Source organism: Mesoplodon densirostris, chromosome 6 (assembly GCF_025265405.1).
Source record: "Mesoplodon densirostris isolate mMesDen1 chromosome 6, mMesDen1 primary haplotype, whole genome shotgun sequence".
Taxonomy (NCBI): domain Eukaryota; kingdom Metazoa; phylum Chordata; class Mammalia; order Artiodactyla; family Ziphiidae; genus Mesoplodon; species Mesoplodon densirostris.
Window position 1 is genome coordinate 125,544,544 of NC_082666.1, and position 19,305 is coordinate 125,563,848.

Consider the following 19,305-nt stretch of genomic DNA (forward strand, 5'->3'; position numbering starts at 1 on the left):
GATGCAGGGGACACGGGTTCGTGCTCCGGTCTGGGAAGATCCCACATGCCGCGGAGCGGCTGGGCCCGTGAGCCATGGCCGCTGAGCCTGCGCGTCCGGAGCCTGTGCTCCACAACAGGAGAGGCCACAACAGTGAGAGGCCCACATACTGCAAAAAAAAAAAAAAAAGACCTATACAAGAACAAGCTTTAGTCACAGTAGCCAAAAACTGGAAACAAACCAAATGTCCATAAACAGGAGAACTGGTTAAAAACTGATAAATTCCACTGTGATAGTGAAATATCTCTCAGCAATAAAAAAGAATAAATTACTGATACATGCAATGGTATGGATGACTTGAACAGATATGCTGAGCAAAAGAAGCCCAACACAAAAAGAGCACATACTATATGATTCCATTTAAATGAAACCGTAGAACGGGCAAAACTAATCTGAAATCAGAACACTGATGCACTGTGGGGAGTAACTGGAGTCACATAAATCTTCTAGAGCTCAACTGGGGTGTAAGTTATGTGAGTAAATAAACTTGTCAAAACTCATTAAATATGACCCATAGTCTAGAAAAAAGCTGTCAGAAAAAGACTAGGAGATTGGTCATGATGCTGGAGTTAGCAGGTAAGAAGTTTAAAAGCAGTTTTTATACACAGGTCCAAAGATGTAAAAAAGGATATGGTCTTAACAAATATACAGGTAGGAAAGAAATATCAGCAGAGAAATTAAAACTATTAAAAAAAAGAAGCAAATGGATATTCTAGAACTAAGAAGAATAACTGAAATTTAAAAATTCTTGGATGTGCTTAATAGAAGACTAGAAATGGCAGTAGAAATTATCTAATCAGAAGAAACAAGAATAAGATAAAAAGATGAAAAATTAAAATCAAAATAGAATAGAGCTTCTGTGACCCATAGGGCAATATTACGCAATATAACACGTGTGCAATTAGATTCTCAGAAGGAGTAGAGAGAAAAGGGCAGGGGGAAAATGTAACTAACTAAGAGTTGAGTATTTCCCAAAATTGTTGGAAAAATCTCAATGTACAGACCCAAGAACATCGGTGAAACCCAAGCAAGATAAACACTGAGAAAACTATACCTAAGCACATCACTGCCCAACTTGCTAAGAAGAAAAATAAAGAGAAAAGTTGGGAAGCAAACAACGTAAACAAAGATATACTACATGTCATGGGAAAGTGACACAGATGATGGCTGAATTCTCATCAGAAAAGAAGTGTAAAAGATAACGCAGTGTCTTTGAAGAGCTAAAAGAAAACAAGCTATCAACTCAGAATTCTCTATCTAGTGAAAATATCCTTTGAAGAAAAAAGTGAAATAAAGATATTCTCAAAAAGGGAAACCCTTCTTCTCAAGGAAAACTGCACAATAAGAAATAATACAGGATATTCTTCAGGCTAAAGAGAAATAATATCAGATGAATATATGATCTTCAGGAAGGAGTAGATAGTGACAGAAATAATAAATATGAAGGAAAATATAAAAGATTATCTATAGTTTCTTAATTTCCTTAAAAGACAAATAGCTGTTTTAAAGAAAAAAAGAAAAAAAAAACAACCACTGTAAAATGGGTTCACAACACAGCAAAAGATACAACAATAATACAAAATAAGAGGGGTGGGGGAACAGGTAAATGGAATTACACTGTTGCAAGATTCTTCTATTTGTGCAGTGGGAAGTGGTAATTATTAATTCTAAGTAGACTGTGGTAAAATTAAAGATACCTACTAGACTCATTTAACAAAGATGTTAATAAATAAATACAGGTATACCAGAAAGCCAAAGAAAAAATAAAATACTGCAAAATATTTTTCAGTTAACCCAAAAGAAAACAGATTACAGAGGAAAAAATAAATAAATAGGCCAAATAGAAACCAACAGCAACATGGTAGACATAACAATAATAATATTAGATGTAAAAGAACTAAACATGCTAATTAAAAGGCAGAAATTGTCAGACTAGATTAAAAAAAAAACTAAAAAACACTAAACCTAAATATGCTGTCTATAAGATAATCACTCTTAAAGATAAATATAGGCTAAAATTTTAAAGACTGAGGCAAAGATACACCATGCAAGCAATATGCAAAAGAAAGTTGGTGTGGCTATACTAATATCAAGCAAGACAGATTTCAAAGTAAGAGTATTACCAGAGAGCTAAAGGGACATTTCATAATAAGAACCATCACTATGTCAGCAAAAAATAACAATCCCAATGTGTTATACCCAGTAACAGAGTTTCTAAATGAATCATGCAAAAACTGTTATAATTAAAGGAAAAAATAGACAATTTCACAATCATTATTTAGAGATTCAACACCTTCTCTCAATGACCGACCGAACAAATATGAGGGAAAAAAAATCAGTAAAGATATAGCAGGTTTGAACAAGGTTATCAACCACCTTGATCTAGTTGATATATAAAGAACACTGTGCCCAAAACAGAATAGACCTTTTCAAATACACATAGAATGTTCACTAAGATAGAATATAGTCTCAAAACATTTAAAAAGATTGAAATTTTGAAGAGTCTGTTCTCTGCTCATAATGAAATTAAATAAGAAATCAATCATAATAATATACCCCCAAGATATATAAAAATGAATTAATATGCTACCCAATAACCCAGGGGTCAAAGAGTAAATCAGAGAGAAATTAGAATATCTGGAACAGAATGATAAAAAAAACCACATCGTGCCAAAATTTGTGAAATGCAGAAAGAAATAACAATCAATGAAACAGAAAATAAAACGAAACTTGGCTCTGTGGGAAGACTAAAGAAAACTGACAAACCAGTCTCAAAAGTATTTAAGAAAAACAGAAAGAAAACAAAAATTATCTATTTAGAATAAAAAGAATGAACATCACAACAGATCCTATAAACATTAAAAGATCAATAAAGGAACACTGTAACATTTATGGAAATAAATTTAATAACTTTGGTGAAATAGAAATTTCCCTAAAAAAGATAATTTATGAAAACTTCTAAAGAAATATAAAAAGTTAACTTTATAATAAAGAAATTGAAGTCTTAATCTAAAATCTTCCCACAGAGAAAATTCCAGGCCCAGAGAGTGTCACTGGTGAATCTTGTCAAACATTTAAGGAAGTAGTAATACCAAGTTCACATAAACTCAGGAAAAAAAGATGAGGAAATTTTTCTCAAGTCACTTTATGAAACCAACGTAATCATGATACCAAAACCTAACAAAGACAATGCTATGAAAAAGGTACATATATTCATCATAGAACACATGCACAAAAACTCTAAACAAAATATTAGCAAACAGAATCAAACAAATATAAAGGATAACACATCATGATCAAGTGGTATTTCTCACAGGAATGCAAGATAAATTCAACATTCAAAACAATGTGACTCAACATGTTATGATAAGGAAGGGAAAAATTCAGATAGGCATTAACTAGTAAGACAGTGGTTACCTGGTAGGAAATCTTGATTTAAACTACTTCTGAAAGATGCTCAAATTTCATGACAGTGATTGAAAAATGAAAATATAACTTACCTGGATTAGGAGAATGGTTATTTTGGGGACCAGGGGGAGATGGGGCAGCCGGAGTGATTGCTCTAGAAACGGCAGTTTGCGATACATCCTGTTGACTTTCCCACCGGCCCTATTAAGGACAAAATCAGGAATTTTGATTCATATCAATTAACAAAAAAATCTAAAGATACTGAAGAGAAATCTGTTACACATTACTAAAGTTTTATTCTTGTTATAAGACATGATAAATCTTATTACCTAAGTACTCTTCCTCTTGTACTTTTCCTCTTCTTTATAGAATCGCTCTCCCTAATAATATCACCTCACACTTGGGTATCCCCTATGATTAGTGAGGTTGAGCATCTTTTCGTGTGCTTATTGGCCACTCATATATTTGTATATTGGAGAAATGTTTGTTCATGTTTTTTGCCCATTTTGTCCAAATGGCTAAACATTTGCCTAAGGCAGGACTGAAGCCAAATGCAGAATGAACTTCTAGGATAAAGATACAGTCTGAAGTTTTGTTTTTTTTAAAAGCATTTCTATTTTATTAAAAATTTTAGGTGTCAAAATTCAAGAGGTTGACAGTATAGTACAGGAATAGCAAGTTCTCATGCTGTCGGTGGTCTTCCTGTACCTGCAGTCGCTCCACTGCACACTTGTGAACACTGGTGTTCACTTCCCGCTGGGCTAGGGACAGGGCAAGGTGGTCATGTCTGCCAACGCAAAGACCTGTGCCAGCAACGGTGCACCTTCCTCCCTCACAGCAGCTCTTGAAAGTAGAGACTTACCTTCTTTGCGTCTCCTAGACTTGAGGACTTGGTCACTCTGTGAGATGATGCAACGTCACTGACAAAATCACATGAACTAAACCTTGGTTTACTGCTTACTACAATGTACAGCCTCCTAATAGTCTTTCTCCTGTATCATGCTGCTTCTCACAAAACAGGGATTTAGTAAGACATTCCTTTCGAAATTCTCCCTTCCACCCTGCTCCTTAGGCCCTCACGGCTCTTGTGCCTCAAGATACCCTCTTTCACTTCAGATTCTCGACTGAAACCTAGGAACAACTCTAATACAGTCAGGCATCTCCTCCTCCGCCACATCCCATTCATGAAAGTAAAACCTCTAGAACAGCATATTACCAAGCCTCTCTTTTTTTTTTTTTTTAACAGATACTAAAGATGAGTTCCAGGTAAGCCTAAACCAAGTAGTCACAAGTTGCCAATAATGGTAGTCTCTGAATTAACAAGTCTGACTGTACTTTCAACTTGTCTTGTAAATTCCCATTAAAGAGATTTCACTGCATAATACAAAAACAATGCCCAACAGGTGATGGACTAGTTTACCTGTCTAGAACTTGAGCCATAAAAATGGTGGCAGCACGAAACACTTTGCACATCAGTCCCGTCCAGGAAAGAAATAAACCCCAACCCATGCTACCAGTATAAAAACCAGTAATGGAGACGAGACACAACTCTTTTAAATGCTGTACGCTCTCTTTTGGTCCTCTGATAATCACTGACTGCTTTGTCACCAGAGTTTAAAAAATGGTATTTTATATTAGTTTAAGCCAGTACTCCACAGATGAGTGACCCTGACGATCAACTTGAGTCTTCATTAGTAATCACCTGCAAAGTAAGTTCTTTGCTGCTCCTGAAGGTGGATGGGGGAAGAAAGCCCTCTTAGGTTGCCAACATGTACTGGAAACCTATCTGCTTTTAGCAGCCACCTAAGTACTGATCATAAAATCGATAAGCCCTAAGTGATCTGGATCCTGTTTATCTTACAGAAGGCCAGTTTCCCTAGGAACCCTCTCAGCACTTGATATTTTAACAAAACGGTATGATGCTCAACAGTGGGAAGCTAGGAAGCAAGAGAGGCATGAAGAGATGATGAGGGAAATGAACTATGAACATGTCACTGCAGGAGCATTTGTGTTACTATGAATTCCACACTGATGTACATACTTTAATGTTTCATTAACTTTTTTTGCATTTAAATTTAATTATCTGTCTGGGAAGCTGCAGCTTTGTGTACTCTGGGACATCACCATCAGGTGACGGGACAATGAAGTCAACACTCTACTGAGCTTCTCGGGGGAAGAAAAGTCTCACGCTTTCTTTACAGGGTTTAAGCTCATGCAAGGTTGTTCTGAAGACAACGCACTTAATTTCAGAATAAATCTGTTTTCATACCTTACATTTTTCTTCCTTTTTGGCAGCTGACATACTGGGACTCTGTCCCTTAGGAAAACTAAGCAGCTGATTTGGAGTCAGCACCTCAGCCATTTGGTGTGGTCCAATGACAAATAATGTAGGTGTCACCTCTTGCCCAAGGCACACTCAGGGCTCTGCTAGCTTCCCGGGTAATTTTTACCAGCTGGAACTCCCACACACAATGTTACTCCCAAATCTGAATGGAGGCAATACTCTTACTGTCTCATATATTTGAATATCTCAAGTAAAAACATTTGAAAGGATGCACACGGTACTTACACAGAGCCTAAGCCATATTGTGAGCCCCATCAGAGAAATGAAAAACAGAGACACATTTCATCCATCTCCCTTAACCGCCCTCTTAACCTTGAGGCATCTCACAGTCTCACCAACCAGAGATGGGGACACAGAGTGTCTCAAATCGCTCTGGGACAGAACAGGCTCTGCTTCCAAGGGAACAACAAATTTGGATGATAAACTGGGTACAACGCTCCTCCCTCCTCTTTCTGACACCTGCAGATCTCTGGAGAAATGCTCCACTGAAATCATTCACTATATTCTTTCCCTCTGGCTGTGCATATCCATTCTCTTGCCAGGAGTGGAATCTGTGGTCCGGGGTCTAGCAACACACACTGCCACCCAGGGACAAGGCAATTAGTGTCTTTCCAATACATTTCACATGCTTGGCTCGTCCAGGATTATTCTCCCTTTACTGAAATGTTGGGGAAGAAAAAAGGAAGCATCCCAGTTAAAGACACTTCAGAGGGAGATCAACTCAGGACAATGAATAAAAAGGACTTGGCCAGACACCAGACCTTTCTGCTTTCTTATGAACTCAGCTCTCAAAGTCAAAGAGTATGGCTTATTTTTTTTAAAACTTCTACCGCAGTAATCTACGCTCCACTACTGAAATCTGGAAAGATCAATCTGTGATGTTTCTGACATTTTTCATGTCTATCAACCTTCAGAATCAGCCACAATGGGACTTCCCTGGTGGTGCAGTGGTTAAGAATCCGCCTGCCAATGCAGGGAACACAGGTTCGAGCCCTGGTCCGGGAAGATCCCACAGGCCGTGGAGCAACTAAGCCTGTGTGCCACAACTACTGAGCCCATGCTGTAGAGCCCACGAGCCACAACTACTGAGCCCGTGAACCACAACTACTGAAGCCCCCGCGCCTAGAGCCCATGCTCCACAACGAGAAGCCACCACAATGAGAAGCCCACGCACCGCAACAAAGAGTAGCCCCTGCTTGCCACAACTAGAGAAAGCCCTCTAGGTGGTCACAAAGCACCGAGCTGATCTCCCTGTGCTATGCGGCTTCTTCCCATTAGTTAGCTATTTTACATTTGGTAGTGTATATATAAGTCCATGCCACTCTCTCACGTTGTCCCAGCTTACCCTTCCCCCTCTCCATGTCTTCAAGTCCATTCTCTGCGTCTGCCTGCATCTTTATTCCTGTCCTGCCCCTAGGTTCTTCAGAACCTTTTTTCTTTTTTTAGATTCCATATATATGTGTTAGCATATGGTATTTGTTTTTCTCTTTCTGACTGACTTCACTCTGTATGACTGGTACTCTAGGTCCATCCACCTCACTACAAATAACTCAATTTCGTTTCTTTTTATGGCTGAGTAGTATTCCATTGCATATATATGCCACATCTTCTTTATCCATTCATCTGTCGATGGACACTATGCTTAAAAGCAAAACCCAACAGGGAAAAACACAGCACGCTCTCAGCTGACTTGAGGACCTGATCGGTCCCCCTTGGGCACCTCCTGTTTTGCTGTTACCGCTCTCCAGACAGACACAAATGCTCTGGGTATTCCATAAAGAGGTCTGGTTTTGATCAGGAAAGTGACAAAGAGGTAAACAAAGAGAAGCACCAGTGACATTGCAGGTCCAAAGGTGGCTTCTCGTGCAGCTAAAGAAGAGGTGACTCATACTTGGTACCAGCCTTAACTAGTGCCACAGTACATAACTGCAGTTTTCAGGAAGGTGATGGAGCCAAAACACACAATCCAGTTTTGTTAACTGAATATTCATTTAGGCTTTTGGCTACTTTTAATTGCATCAAAAACTCCAATAAGAAGCTGACAAACATCTTACTAACTTATTTAAAAACATATAATTCCATTTAAAATGTCTTTAAGTAAGACCAGTATTTTTCGTTGACAGAGTTCCTTGGATTGCAAAAGATCTCAATGCACAGCCACTGTTTAAATGGAAAAATAATCTGCTGAAATTAATTCTGTACCTAAAGATGAGTCTAATCTGGTAGACTGGTCACAAAAACTTTGCTAAGTTTTCATTATACCTATACAAAAACTGCCTTACAATAATGATGAAATAGCCAGTAACAGTAAATAACAACATCACTGCAATTAGAAATATTTTATATTCTTAATTGAAAAGCTTTTCAAGAGTGATTTCTTTTAGGCCATAAGGTGAAATTAAAAGTGAAGAGTAGTTAATAGAATTCAATTTATCTTTTTAAGATTAATTAGCTCATCAGTTGCATCTTGGTGGAGCTCAGGAAACAATTCCAACTTGAATATGTAGCGAGCATCAATAAATAAGGGCATGCAAAATGTGGCTGGCCGAATTCCAAGTATTATAGGCCAAAGTGTGACACTGTTTTAGTACCTTACCACTTGCTCTCACCTCCCCAAGAGCCCTAATCCTACCACACTCTCTGCTCCTGCCTCCCGGACACACCTTTTAGTGTTACTTTTCTCCCGACTGACTAATCTTTGCCATGACATTAACTGAAAATTAGTAGGGAAAGGCAGACTTGAACTTGCTCCGTGGCCTCTCCCTGCTTCTAAACCTGAATGTTCTGACATTAGGTGGGGAGGACACAGCACATCAGATTCTCTGGCCTGTAACTCTGATTTCATAATCAAGAAAGAGGGATAGACATAGATAATGGAACAGAGAACCCAGAAACAGGCCCACACGAGTTTGCAAGGTAGATGTAACTAATGTGATTATAATTTTCAATTTTTTCAAAATACAGTTTCTAGCATTTTAAGCATCGATTCCAGGTTAAAATTATATTTCCGACTCAACTTCCCTTTTTGTTAAATACTTTCATGCAAGGAAGCCAAGATGGTCCCAATGAGCAAAGTTCTGTGGCGTTGAAGGAAGGCCCAAGGCACTTTTGCTCTCTTCTTTGCTTCTCTCCCCCATCCCATGCTTGAGAAAAGGACACCTTACAAGTTCTCAAACATTTACTGTATCATTTGCTTAATTAATGAATTAACTCCAACTCTTCGCATTCCAGAGCCTTCTACATTCCATCAGATGCCTTCGTTCCTGGTCTCTTCTGACAGATATCTCCATAGCCCAGGCAACAAGGAACATTTGAGAGGAATTGTATATACTGATTACCAAACTTATTTTTACCAAAGGGTAAGAGCCAAAAACTTAGTACAGTATCAAACTTAGTCGTCTTATAAAAACTACATTTAAAAATGCATTCTTATTCTCAAGGTAAAAGTAAGCATGTTTTAGATAGTAGGATAATACTTGTATCCCACTCATTAGGAAAAACCTAATGGATTAATTACCTCTCCCTGGATCTCTGAAAACTGCAGAATGAAGGAAGTCTCCAAAAGAAAAGAAAAAAAACCAACATGAGTCTTTGAGATTTTCCAGAACAATTTCTTTAGTAATCTCTCCTTGAGGATTTTCTGCGAAAATTATTACAGATAAAGGAACTGAAGACCTTCTCAAACCACTGCTTACTAGAGAATAAAATCTTCTGCCTACTATAAAGGGTAGAGAATAAAATTTTTTAATTTTAATTTATTTAATTTTTTTCAATAGGTAATTTGTTCCCATGATCCAAAAAACAAGTAATATAAAAAGGCACACAGTGAGAAGCCTCCTACCTCAGGTGCCCACATGCTTCTACTCTCTCCCCAGGCAGGTAAGTAATGGTATCCGTTTATCATATATCCTTATAGGGTTTCCTGCGTCTATGTGAGCAAATCTATAAACAGCCACACGCACCTCTCTGTTTCCCTCCTTTTATAATTCAAATGGCAGCATACTATGCTGCACTGCATTTTTAATCCCTAAGTATATCCTGGTGATCTTCCACATTAGTACCTGGAGGGGTTCCTAATTATTTTTTACAGCTGTATAGTATCCCATTTACTTATGTGTGTGCACGTGCACACGCTCACAGGGAGAAAATAGATTTAACCAGACCAAACCAATGGACATTTAGCTTGTTTCCAATCGTCTGCCATTATAAACAATGTGGCAATGGGCACCCTCATATATATGTCATTTCATATGTCTATGAGCACGGCTGCTGTGTAAAGGGGTTTAATAGGACTTGGAAAATTTGTATGTCAACTAGTTGAAACACTACCCTGAGGAATTCTATTATGCACAGCATTATAACAATTTTGAATTCAAAGCAATGCCATATTTGACGATGTTTTTCATTGTTTCATTTAAAAGACCAAAGGGAGGAATCTCTGTTCCTTGCTGCTATTGGTGGAGGGAAATGTTTCTGTTCTCGCTAGTAAGAAAATACAATTTAAAACATATTTATTTTCCTTAAAAATCTTTCAAGAGGCCCTGCTTTAAATGATAAAACTACTGAGGGCCCCTCGCCTGCGAACAGGGGAGCCACTTTGTGCCCCCTACTGAAGTGAGCCTGGAATCAAACCCTCTTTGCTAAGTGTTCTTGTCACTTTGTTTCCTAGCATCATTTATGATCCTCTATCACCTGAATTTCCATACTCATTAAACAGGTCCATCCATTAAATCTTAGAACAGTTTTCCTCTACCTTTCCCCTAGTGAAAAGCAAAAGGTCTCTGATTTTGGTATGTGGACATTCGTAAAACCTACTGATCTGGACACAAGCAGGAAGTCAAGTGATGCCTGTGGTGACAGTGGTGGAGTGGATGGAATCCCAGCCGTACCTGGTAACCGTTCAGGGCTCATGGGGGCCAACAGTTCACAAGAAGATAAAATAATAGCTCCACAGCTGAACTGGGAGCACAGTTAGTAACGGGCAGCTGGCCTTTCTGTTTTCCCTGAAGAGAACTCCACTGTCCGTCAGAGGCTGGGGACTGCTGTGGTTGCGGAGGGGTGACAGAGGCCAAGTTCTGAGGAAGACTGTAAACTGCTGCAACGGGAGAAAAGGGTCCTTCACTGTTTGGAGGCGTCGGACGAAAACTGAAAATACATGCTGAAATAGGGCGGACGGAGCCGGATCCTTGCTGCTGGGACGGCATCAGGACACCAGTAAAATCTGAGAGGGGAGAATTTCCTCATCTTCGCTAAGTTACCCAGGGGCCCCAGGACATCAAGATGACTGAAAAAGGGAAGGTCCTGGTAGAGTAACAAAAAATGTGTAATTTATTTACTCATTTAATATATGCCCTGCTGGGACTTCCCTGGTGGTCCAGTGGTTAGGACTCTGCGCTTCCACGGCAGGGGGCACAGGTTCGATCCCTGGTCAGGAAACTAAGATCCCGAAAGCCGTGCAGCACGCCCCCCAAAAAAACCCAAACAAAAAACAAAACAAAAACACACAACCTCCCCCCCAAAACACGTCCTGCATACTTCTCCCCAGTCCTCCACAGAAGAGACTGCCCTGGGAAAGGCCTCCAATAAACTCTTCACTCTCACACCCAAAATAGTCTTTTCAGTCCTCATCTCGGTCTCTGAGGAGTCTGGAAGGAGCTCCTAAACCGCCTTTCTCCGGCACCAGTTTCCAAGCCGCCCTCCTGCGCCTCCTCTCCTCTTGGAGGACTCCGGCCCATCGTCGCCCTGGCCGGCTTCCCCTCCTGCACAGGCCTGAAAGTATCACCATCACGCCCGCACGGCCTCGCCTCTGTGCTCAAATCCCTCACGCTGGTCCAACCAGGCCCTGAGCTCCCCAATCTGTCTTCAGCTCAGGCTTCCAGACCCCTGAACTGGCACACATAACCTTTGGTCCAAAATTGACCTCAATCATTTTCTTCCCCCAACGTGCGCCTGCAGCATTCACCTCTCCGCACTGTCACCCAGCGCCCGTGTCACCCTGTCTCCCCTGGGCTCCACCTTGTTCTTCATGTCGCCGAGTTCTAGAGCTTCCATCTCCTGAGCATGTCCCGAATCTCTCCCTCCCCCTCCCTGATGCTGAGACCTCTACCCCACCTGCTGTCCCCACCCTCACTTGTGCATTGGTAACTGTACACATTTCTACTATGTACATTATTCTAATGTAATTTTTTTTTTTTTTTTTTTTTTGCGGTACGCGGGCCTCTCACTGCTGTGGCCTCTCCCGTTGCGGAGCACAGGCTCCGGACGCGCAGGCTCAGCGGCCATGGCTCACGGGCCCAGCCGCTCCGCAGCATGTGGGATCTTCCCGGACCAGGGCACGAACCCGCATCCCCTGCATTGGCAGGCGGACTCCCAACTACTGCGCCACCAGGGAAGCCCTCTAACGTAATTTTATACACCACAGCCAGGAACATGAGTGGGGTTTAGGTGGACTGTTTAAAACTACTCCTTCAAGTGACCCAGCTCCCCCGCTACTCCTAGGCGCATCATATAGGAACTTCTGAAATAAGGCCCCTGTCTCTGGGCTCTGCCGCACACTACACCCTCTCTGCTTTACTCATGCTCGTTCCTCCTTCCACACTTCTGCTCACACTCTTGCTTCAAACCCTTCCCTGCCTTGGGTGGTCCTTACCCTCTTTCAGCATTAAGCTTACTGGGGGCGGGGGGTTCCCCCTCTCCGCAGCCTCTCTTGGTCCCTGAACAATACCTATAAAAGTGCCCACTCCCTCCTCTGGGCTCCTACTCTACCCAGGCATACTTCTCTTACAGCATCTGTGTTCCTTTATTCTGTTTATTTGGTGTAGATGAAACAATAATTCTTTTTCAGGCAGATACTACTGTTTTCTATTATTTTCTTCATTTAAACATAAGCAAACTAGGGTGAGAGAGAAAAGCTGAAGAAATTTTGGCTACTTTTTTTCAAGGAATTCATGATAGAGGATTTGGGTTAGATGGATTTCAAAAAAAAACACAGAAAGTCATGTTTTTTCTTATATTTTCCTTAAAATACTTGAGTTATTTATAATTAATAATGACACAATTTTCTAAAAACTCTGCTTTGTTTAGCTAATCACAACTATGCTATGATTATCAAGAGCTAATCACACCTGTCAGTGGGCCCGTATCAAGGAGTACTAAACCTTAGCACACTTTCAGACGCATGGTAGGTGGTCAGTGAACTGATGAGCTGGAGAGCAAGTTATTTGCCTATAAACACTGAGACATATATTTTTAAGATTTAGATTACTGGTAGTTTGCCTGAAATAATAGGATATATACACATACATACATACGTATCTATGTATTACTTCAGGTAAACTCCTAGTAACCTAGATCTTAAAAATGAGTCTAACCGTTCATCAACTTCATTGTCTTTTTCTTAAATTTTTATAAGGAAAATTTCAAACCTATACAAAGACAGATTGTAGAATATTTAACAAGAATAGAAAGAATAGTGTAAGAATAGTGTAATGAATACCACTCAGCTTTGATAATGATTAAATAGCCAATCTTCTTTTATCTGTATCTTCTTTTACTCTGACACAACTTCCTCATGTCAGACCATTTCATATGACACTTTTGGCCTCCTCAAGGGCGAAGATATCGACACAGAGCACACTGCCTGCAGCTGGTAGCACCAACATCTGACGAGGTCCCTCAAAAAACGGCAGGCACAAAACTGTGACATGTGACATCCAGTTACAATTTCAAGTGTGAGCCCTTTAAGTACATGACAGTGAATTGTCTATGCTTAAAACTCGGTTATATTGGGGAAAGCTATATTAACAAGCGAGTAAATACATTCCAGCTAACAAAACTGCTGTTCACTTATTTTTCTTTCTTCTAACAAATAACACTAACTTTTAGACATAATCTTACTCCTCATATATGTTCAATCATCTCATCAATATTTTACTACTAAAAATCTGACATGAAGCTCCTTTTCTGACACAAACAGGAAGAATATTTTCAACAGAAGAACTTAAACAACTAAATTGTTTTTTAACCCTTAGAAAGTAGAGTAATAATAAGGTCTCGGTAACATTATTTTAACTGGCAGATAAAAAGAAATGAACTCAACGCTCTCCAATAAATTTCACTTAGTACAGAAAACGGGGAGAAAATTTGGCACGCAAAACTAGCATGTGATATTTGAGAAGAGGAAAGCTGGAATGGGAAACGGATCAAAGACTGATAGAAAATAGTTACCAACACTCACCTTGTTGCTACCTAGACTGTAGGATGGAATAAGATCCTGTCGGCTGCCAGACAGCTAAAGAAGAAATAACGAGGGGGATTAGTCCTTCATGTGCAAAAGTACATAGATCTATGGTCCTGGAAATACAAGACTTTGAAAACCAAATCAACAGAATGTTGAAGTTGGATGGTATCAGACAGGCTGTCAAGACCAAAGTTACAAACTAGACTAGTGGCCTTTGGGACACTGTCAGGTGCAGTTTTGTTGAAAACCTGAATTAACATTTTTAAGATGGGAGGTTTGTATAACATCAGATATCCAGCGTACACTGAGGCAACAGCTGGCTGGGCCCAAGTAAGAGACACTTCATTTGTTTATCCCCTTCTATTTAAAAGGATACCAGGTTACTGGTTACCTTACCCTGTCCTAATCGGACGACTCTTTTCTCTGGGTATTGTAGCAAATGTATACAGGCAAACTATTTATTTTAAACCATAGGATTCTAAATACCAAATCTCTGCACATACCAGTGCATTTTAGTAGATCATTTTCTGAAGGAGTGAGAAGATATTTACACTGAGTTAAAGTGGTATTTTTTACTGCCTGAGAATGTTCCCAATCTTTCCATCTGAGATCATCAGTGACGTCACTCTGTCTCACGGGGCCACATGTGCCCTCCAGCCTGACACCCATCCTGCCTCTCACTGGGACCTCTCCAACACCAAGGCTAAGGGTCAGGTGCTCTTTATTTCAATGCTTGTACCATGGCTTTTCTGGGTATCAAGTTCAGACAAAGGTGTACTATCTCTCATATTCATATCTTTATCAAAAGTAAGGAAAGCAGAGATAAATCACAGTTTATAAACCTAGTCCAGACTTCTCCTCAATTTATAAGTAATTCAGTTTGGCCTAGAAAATTCAAACAGTTTCCCTAGGCATTCGGCTAGTTTTGCTTTAGTACAACAAACACTCACCTAACAGAGTCACCGTGCCAGGCACTGGCGACATGAAGATAAATGAGAAACATTACAGAGGGACTCACCTGGGTAGTTTCCCTGTAAAATTAGGAAGGGCAGTGACAGAGGGGTGGCACCGATGCTTCAGGGTAGAGAATGGGGACACTTCAATCAGTTCATAGAAGGAAATGATACCCGAGATGAGATTCAGAGGATGGGAAGGAGTTATCCAAGGAAAGAGGAGGAGTGAAAGCAGAGCGCAGAATGGGGTCCCACGTACTCACTCTGTTCACATTTGGAGAGCTAATACTCCTCCTATTCAGCTTCCCTTTTCCTGTCAACTGTTCCTTCACTGCAACTTCCTGTCAGTCAGAGGAAATACAGACGAAAAATACACATGAGAGACACACTTCCAAAGTAACAGTATCTTAAAGCAGGCTCTGAGCTATGGACACATTCCTAGTTCTTTAAACGACGGCTGTTACTTCACACGACAGAATGACCCAATTACCATCACTGTGGAATACTCAAAGTTAATTAAACAGCTGACAGGTTACCTGGATCATTCTTTTCTGTATCTACTGACGGCCCCCTTGAAGCTGGCCAGAAGTCAGTCCCAAGAGAAAGATTATTAAAAGCAGACCATTCTCTTTTATTTTTCATTAGTATTTTTGGTTAAAAAAAAACACAAAGTCTCAACACTGTCACATAAAATGGAGTTCAGGGTTTCTCTGAGGCTTAGGTTTACGGCTGGCACTTCTGTTTTCCCTTCTAGAGATCCACTCCAAGGCTGTGGAGGCAAAGAAGGGCACAGCACTCTACCTTCTGTGACATAATGACCCAGTATCAGGGAATTTCTAAAATACTTCCTTAGCCACCAGAGTTGCATATTCTCTTCCACTACTTCCAAATGGCAACTAGATACCAATTAGGGTCTTGGAAAAAGTAACTTTCCAGTAGTTTCTGTACCTTCGAAGACTTACCCAGCAAGTTTAATCTAAATTAATATGCTCTACTTAGAGGCTTCAAAAGTTTACATGTAACAATACTGTGACTTGTGGAAAGTCAAACCCAGAGTCAGGCTGGGCTGGTACCATGGCCACCAGCTCTGTCGGCTGACCTGGCGAAGACGATCTAACGTGAGAAGGTTCTCCACTGCCAGCACGCTCCTGAGGTATTTCTCAATATATGCCTCCGAGTCAGCAGAAGCCGTGTTTTCAACGTTAGCTGCCATCCTTGCTAATGCTTCTCGTTCCTCTACGCCCTGGGCATCCTGGAGAATGGAAAATTGTATATTAAAATTAAGTACCTTGCAGAAGAAAATGTTACAAAAGCTTCCTGATCTATACAGATACACGCAAGAGTACTGAACGACCAAATGGGATGTATTCCAAATTCCATTTTAAAGTCAGCTTCTGGAACTCAAAATGCATTTTCCCACAGAAATCATGGTATAAATGGTGGTTAGGTTCACTTGAAAGGCTGGTTAAACATAGAGCAGCTGAAACACAGCACATTTTCAACAAAACTGTTCTCTCCTACATTTCCATTGCAAACAAAGACATTCCTGGTTAGAAAGGATTTGGTGGGCTAGCTGGAAATCTAACCACAATAGTACTTCCTGAACATATCTTGGGGGGCCAGAGGGAGGACTGAGGAGCTGGGGTAACAGCTGGATACCTGTGGGATCCAAACAGCCCCTGCAGGAGACAGACACAGGTACGGAGGCTAAGAGTGGAGAGAAGGGATGGCTTCCAACCCTTCTGCTAAGCAGCCTCCCCCAGACTACATATCCCAAGTGTGGTCTCAATCCCCAACTCTGCAGTGGCAGAGGCCAAAGGCTGGAAGCTGACCAAGAGGAGAAGTAACCAAGCAAATTCTCACTCGCCCAGCTCCCTGGACGCAACTGGTCCAGGCATATATAAATGGGATGTTTGCAAGTCAGGGAGGGACTTTGTTAATGCAGTCAGGTATCTCAAGCTCATGTGGCTCATAACAAAGTACTCTTCTCAGGAAAAATCAGATACTTTTTTTACTGGTGAATTTATTATAGTAACGTCAAAGACTACAAAATATATATCCGCATGCCACTGCATCTTAAGATACCATCGACTTTAAGAAAAGACATCTTATATACCACTGAGGAGGGAAAAAAACTCTGCCAAGTAACTTTAAGTTATCGTCAATTATAAGACCCATTCTAACTTCAAAAATATTTTTTAAAATTTACATAAGCCTTACAGGCTTCCCTTGTGGCACAGTGGTTAAGAACCTGCCTGCCAACGCAGGGGACACGGGTTTGAGCCCTGGTCCGGGAAGATCCCACATGCCGCAGAGCAACTAAGCCCGTGCACCACAACTACTGAGTCTGTGCTCTAGAGCCCGCGAGCCACAACTACTGAGCCCACACGCCATAACTACTGAAGCCCATGCGCCTAGAGCCCGTGCTCCACAACAAGAGAAGCCCCCACAACAAGAAGCCCGCACACTGCAATCAAGAGTAGCCCCTGCTCACTGCAACTAGAGAAAGCCTGCGTGCAGCAACGAAGACCCAATGCAGCCAAAAATAAATCAATAAAATAAATGAATTTATTTTAAAAAATTTACATAAGCCTTAGAATGGATAAAATATGGAAAAATTCAGAAGACAGCTTAAGTTCACAAAACTTTTGTCTCCTACAGTAATTCGTTTGGGCCCAGGAATCATCCTCATTTTACAAATGAGGAAAGAGGAAGGTCGCATAATTAGCAAAAAAAGCAAGACTAGAATTAGGTCTCCTGACTCCTGATAGAGTATTCTTTGAACCACTGGACATGGAATACTTTATGGTGTCTGAAGGGAACAGACATTATCCTGATTTTCTAAGGAAGAGGATACCTGAGTTTTAAAGAAATGTATATATTATATATCCATGTTATCCACACAAGATATAAAACATTTCCATTTCCTATCAAGAAATAAAACATTTCCATTTCCTCAGAAAGTTCGACCCCTAGCCTTCTCCCAAGGCAAGATGGTTTCTTTCACCACAGATTAGTTCACCTGTTTTAGAAGTTCACATAAATGGAATGACACCCTTTGGCACCTGGCTTTTCACTTAGCATAGTGATTTAGAGATTCGTTCACATAGTTCATTTCTTTGTATGGCTGAGTAATATTCCACAGTATGGATACGCCACAATTTATTTATCCATTCGTCTGTTGATGGATGTTTGGGTTGTTTCCAGTTTTAGCTTATTTTGAATTAAGCTGCTTTGAATATTCCTGTGCAGATCTTTATGGATATATGCTTTCATTTCTCTTGGGTAAGGACCTAGAAGTAGAATTACTGGGTCACAGGGTAGGTGTCTATTTAACTTTATGATCAACTGCCAGTGGTTGTATCATTTACACTCCCATTAGCAATGAAAGCATTCTAGTTGCTTTTAAAAAAAAAAAAAAAAAAGGAAGAAAGGCGAAACCATCTCTTGTTGCTCTCTGGTCTATGACTACTTCTTTTTGCTACCATGCCCTCAAAGCTTCTGTAATATGGAACACAAAGAACTTTTCCAGGCTTTTTCATGATGAATTCTAGCTTTTAAGAAGCTTTTTATTTTATTTTGAAATAAAAAATAAACTAGTGTAGTCCTTACACTATAAGCTTTATGTCTCACTTTTCCTTTTTCTTTATCATCAGGATTTGATAATGTGACCCTAACCCTTCCCAACTTAGACATTTAGCTAATTATTAACAGGTAGCCCCATCACATGAGGCTATATGTTTATCTTTCTGCTGATTTCCCCACATTTCTGCCCTTTGAAAAACCGTATCACCTGAAGAATAAAAGCACTGCTAAAGAAGATAAGAAAACTACAAATGGGGGACTTTCCTGGTGGTGCAGTGGTTAAGAATCCGCCTGCCAATGCAGGGGACACGGGTTCGAGCCCTGGTCCAGGAAGATCCCACATGCCGTGGAGCACCTAAGCCCGTGCGCCACAACTACTGAGCCTGTGCTCTAGAGCCCGCGAGCCACAACTACTGAAGCCCACGAGCCACAACTACTGAAACCCGTGCACCTAGAGCCCATGCTCCGCAACAGAGAAGCCACCGCAATGAGAAGCCCGTGCACTGCAATGAAGAGTAGCCCCCGCTCGCCGCAACTAGAGAGCGCCCACGCGCAGCAATGAAGACCCAACACAGCCAAAAATAAAATTTAAAAAAAAAACAACTACAAATGAGGAGAGAAGAGAAGAAAGATGATGGGAGAAAAGGAAAAACTGAAGATAGTTCACTGCAAGTGTCACTGTTTCTCAACTGCATTCAGACCGTTTTATAGAGTTAAGATCTGAAACAACTGGAAAA

General features: G+C 40.5%; 1 protein-coding gene across 1 annotated transcript in view; it reads right to left on the reverse strand.

Moving 5' to 3' along the window:
• Window positions 1–19,305, reverse strand: part of KIF13B (kinesin family member 13B) — a 188,882-nt gene that overhangs the window by 34,025 nt on the left and 135,552 nt on the right. The window contains exons 33-36 of the mRNA XM_060102634.1: window positions 16,083–16,235; window positions 15,247–15,324; window positions 14,028–14,081; window positions 3,540–3,648 (exon numbers count right to left, since the gene is read on the reverse strand). Coding sequence (XP_059958617.1) covers window positions 3,540–3,648; window positions 14,028–14,081; window positions 15,247–15,324; window positions 16,083–16,235 — 394 coding nt within the window. The remainder of the gene's footprint in view (window positions 1–3,539; window positions 3,649–14,027; window positions 14,082–15,246; window positions 15,325–16,082; window positions 16,236–19,305) is intronic.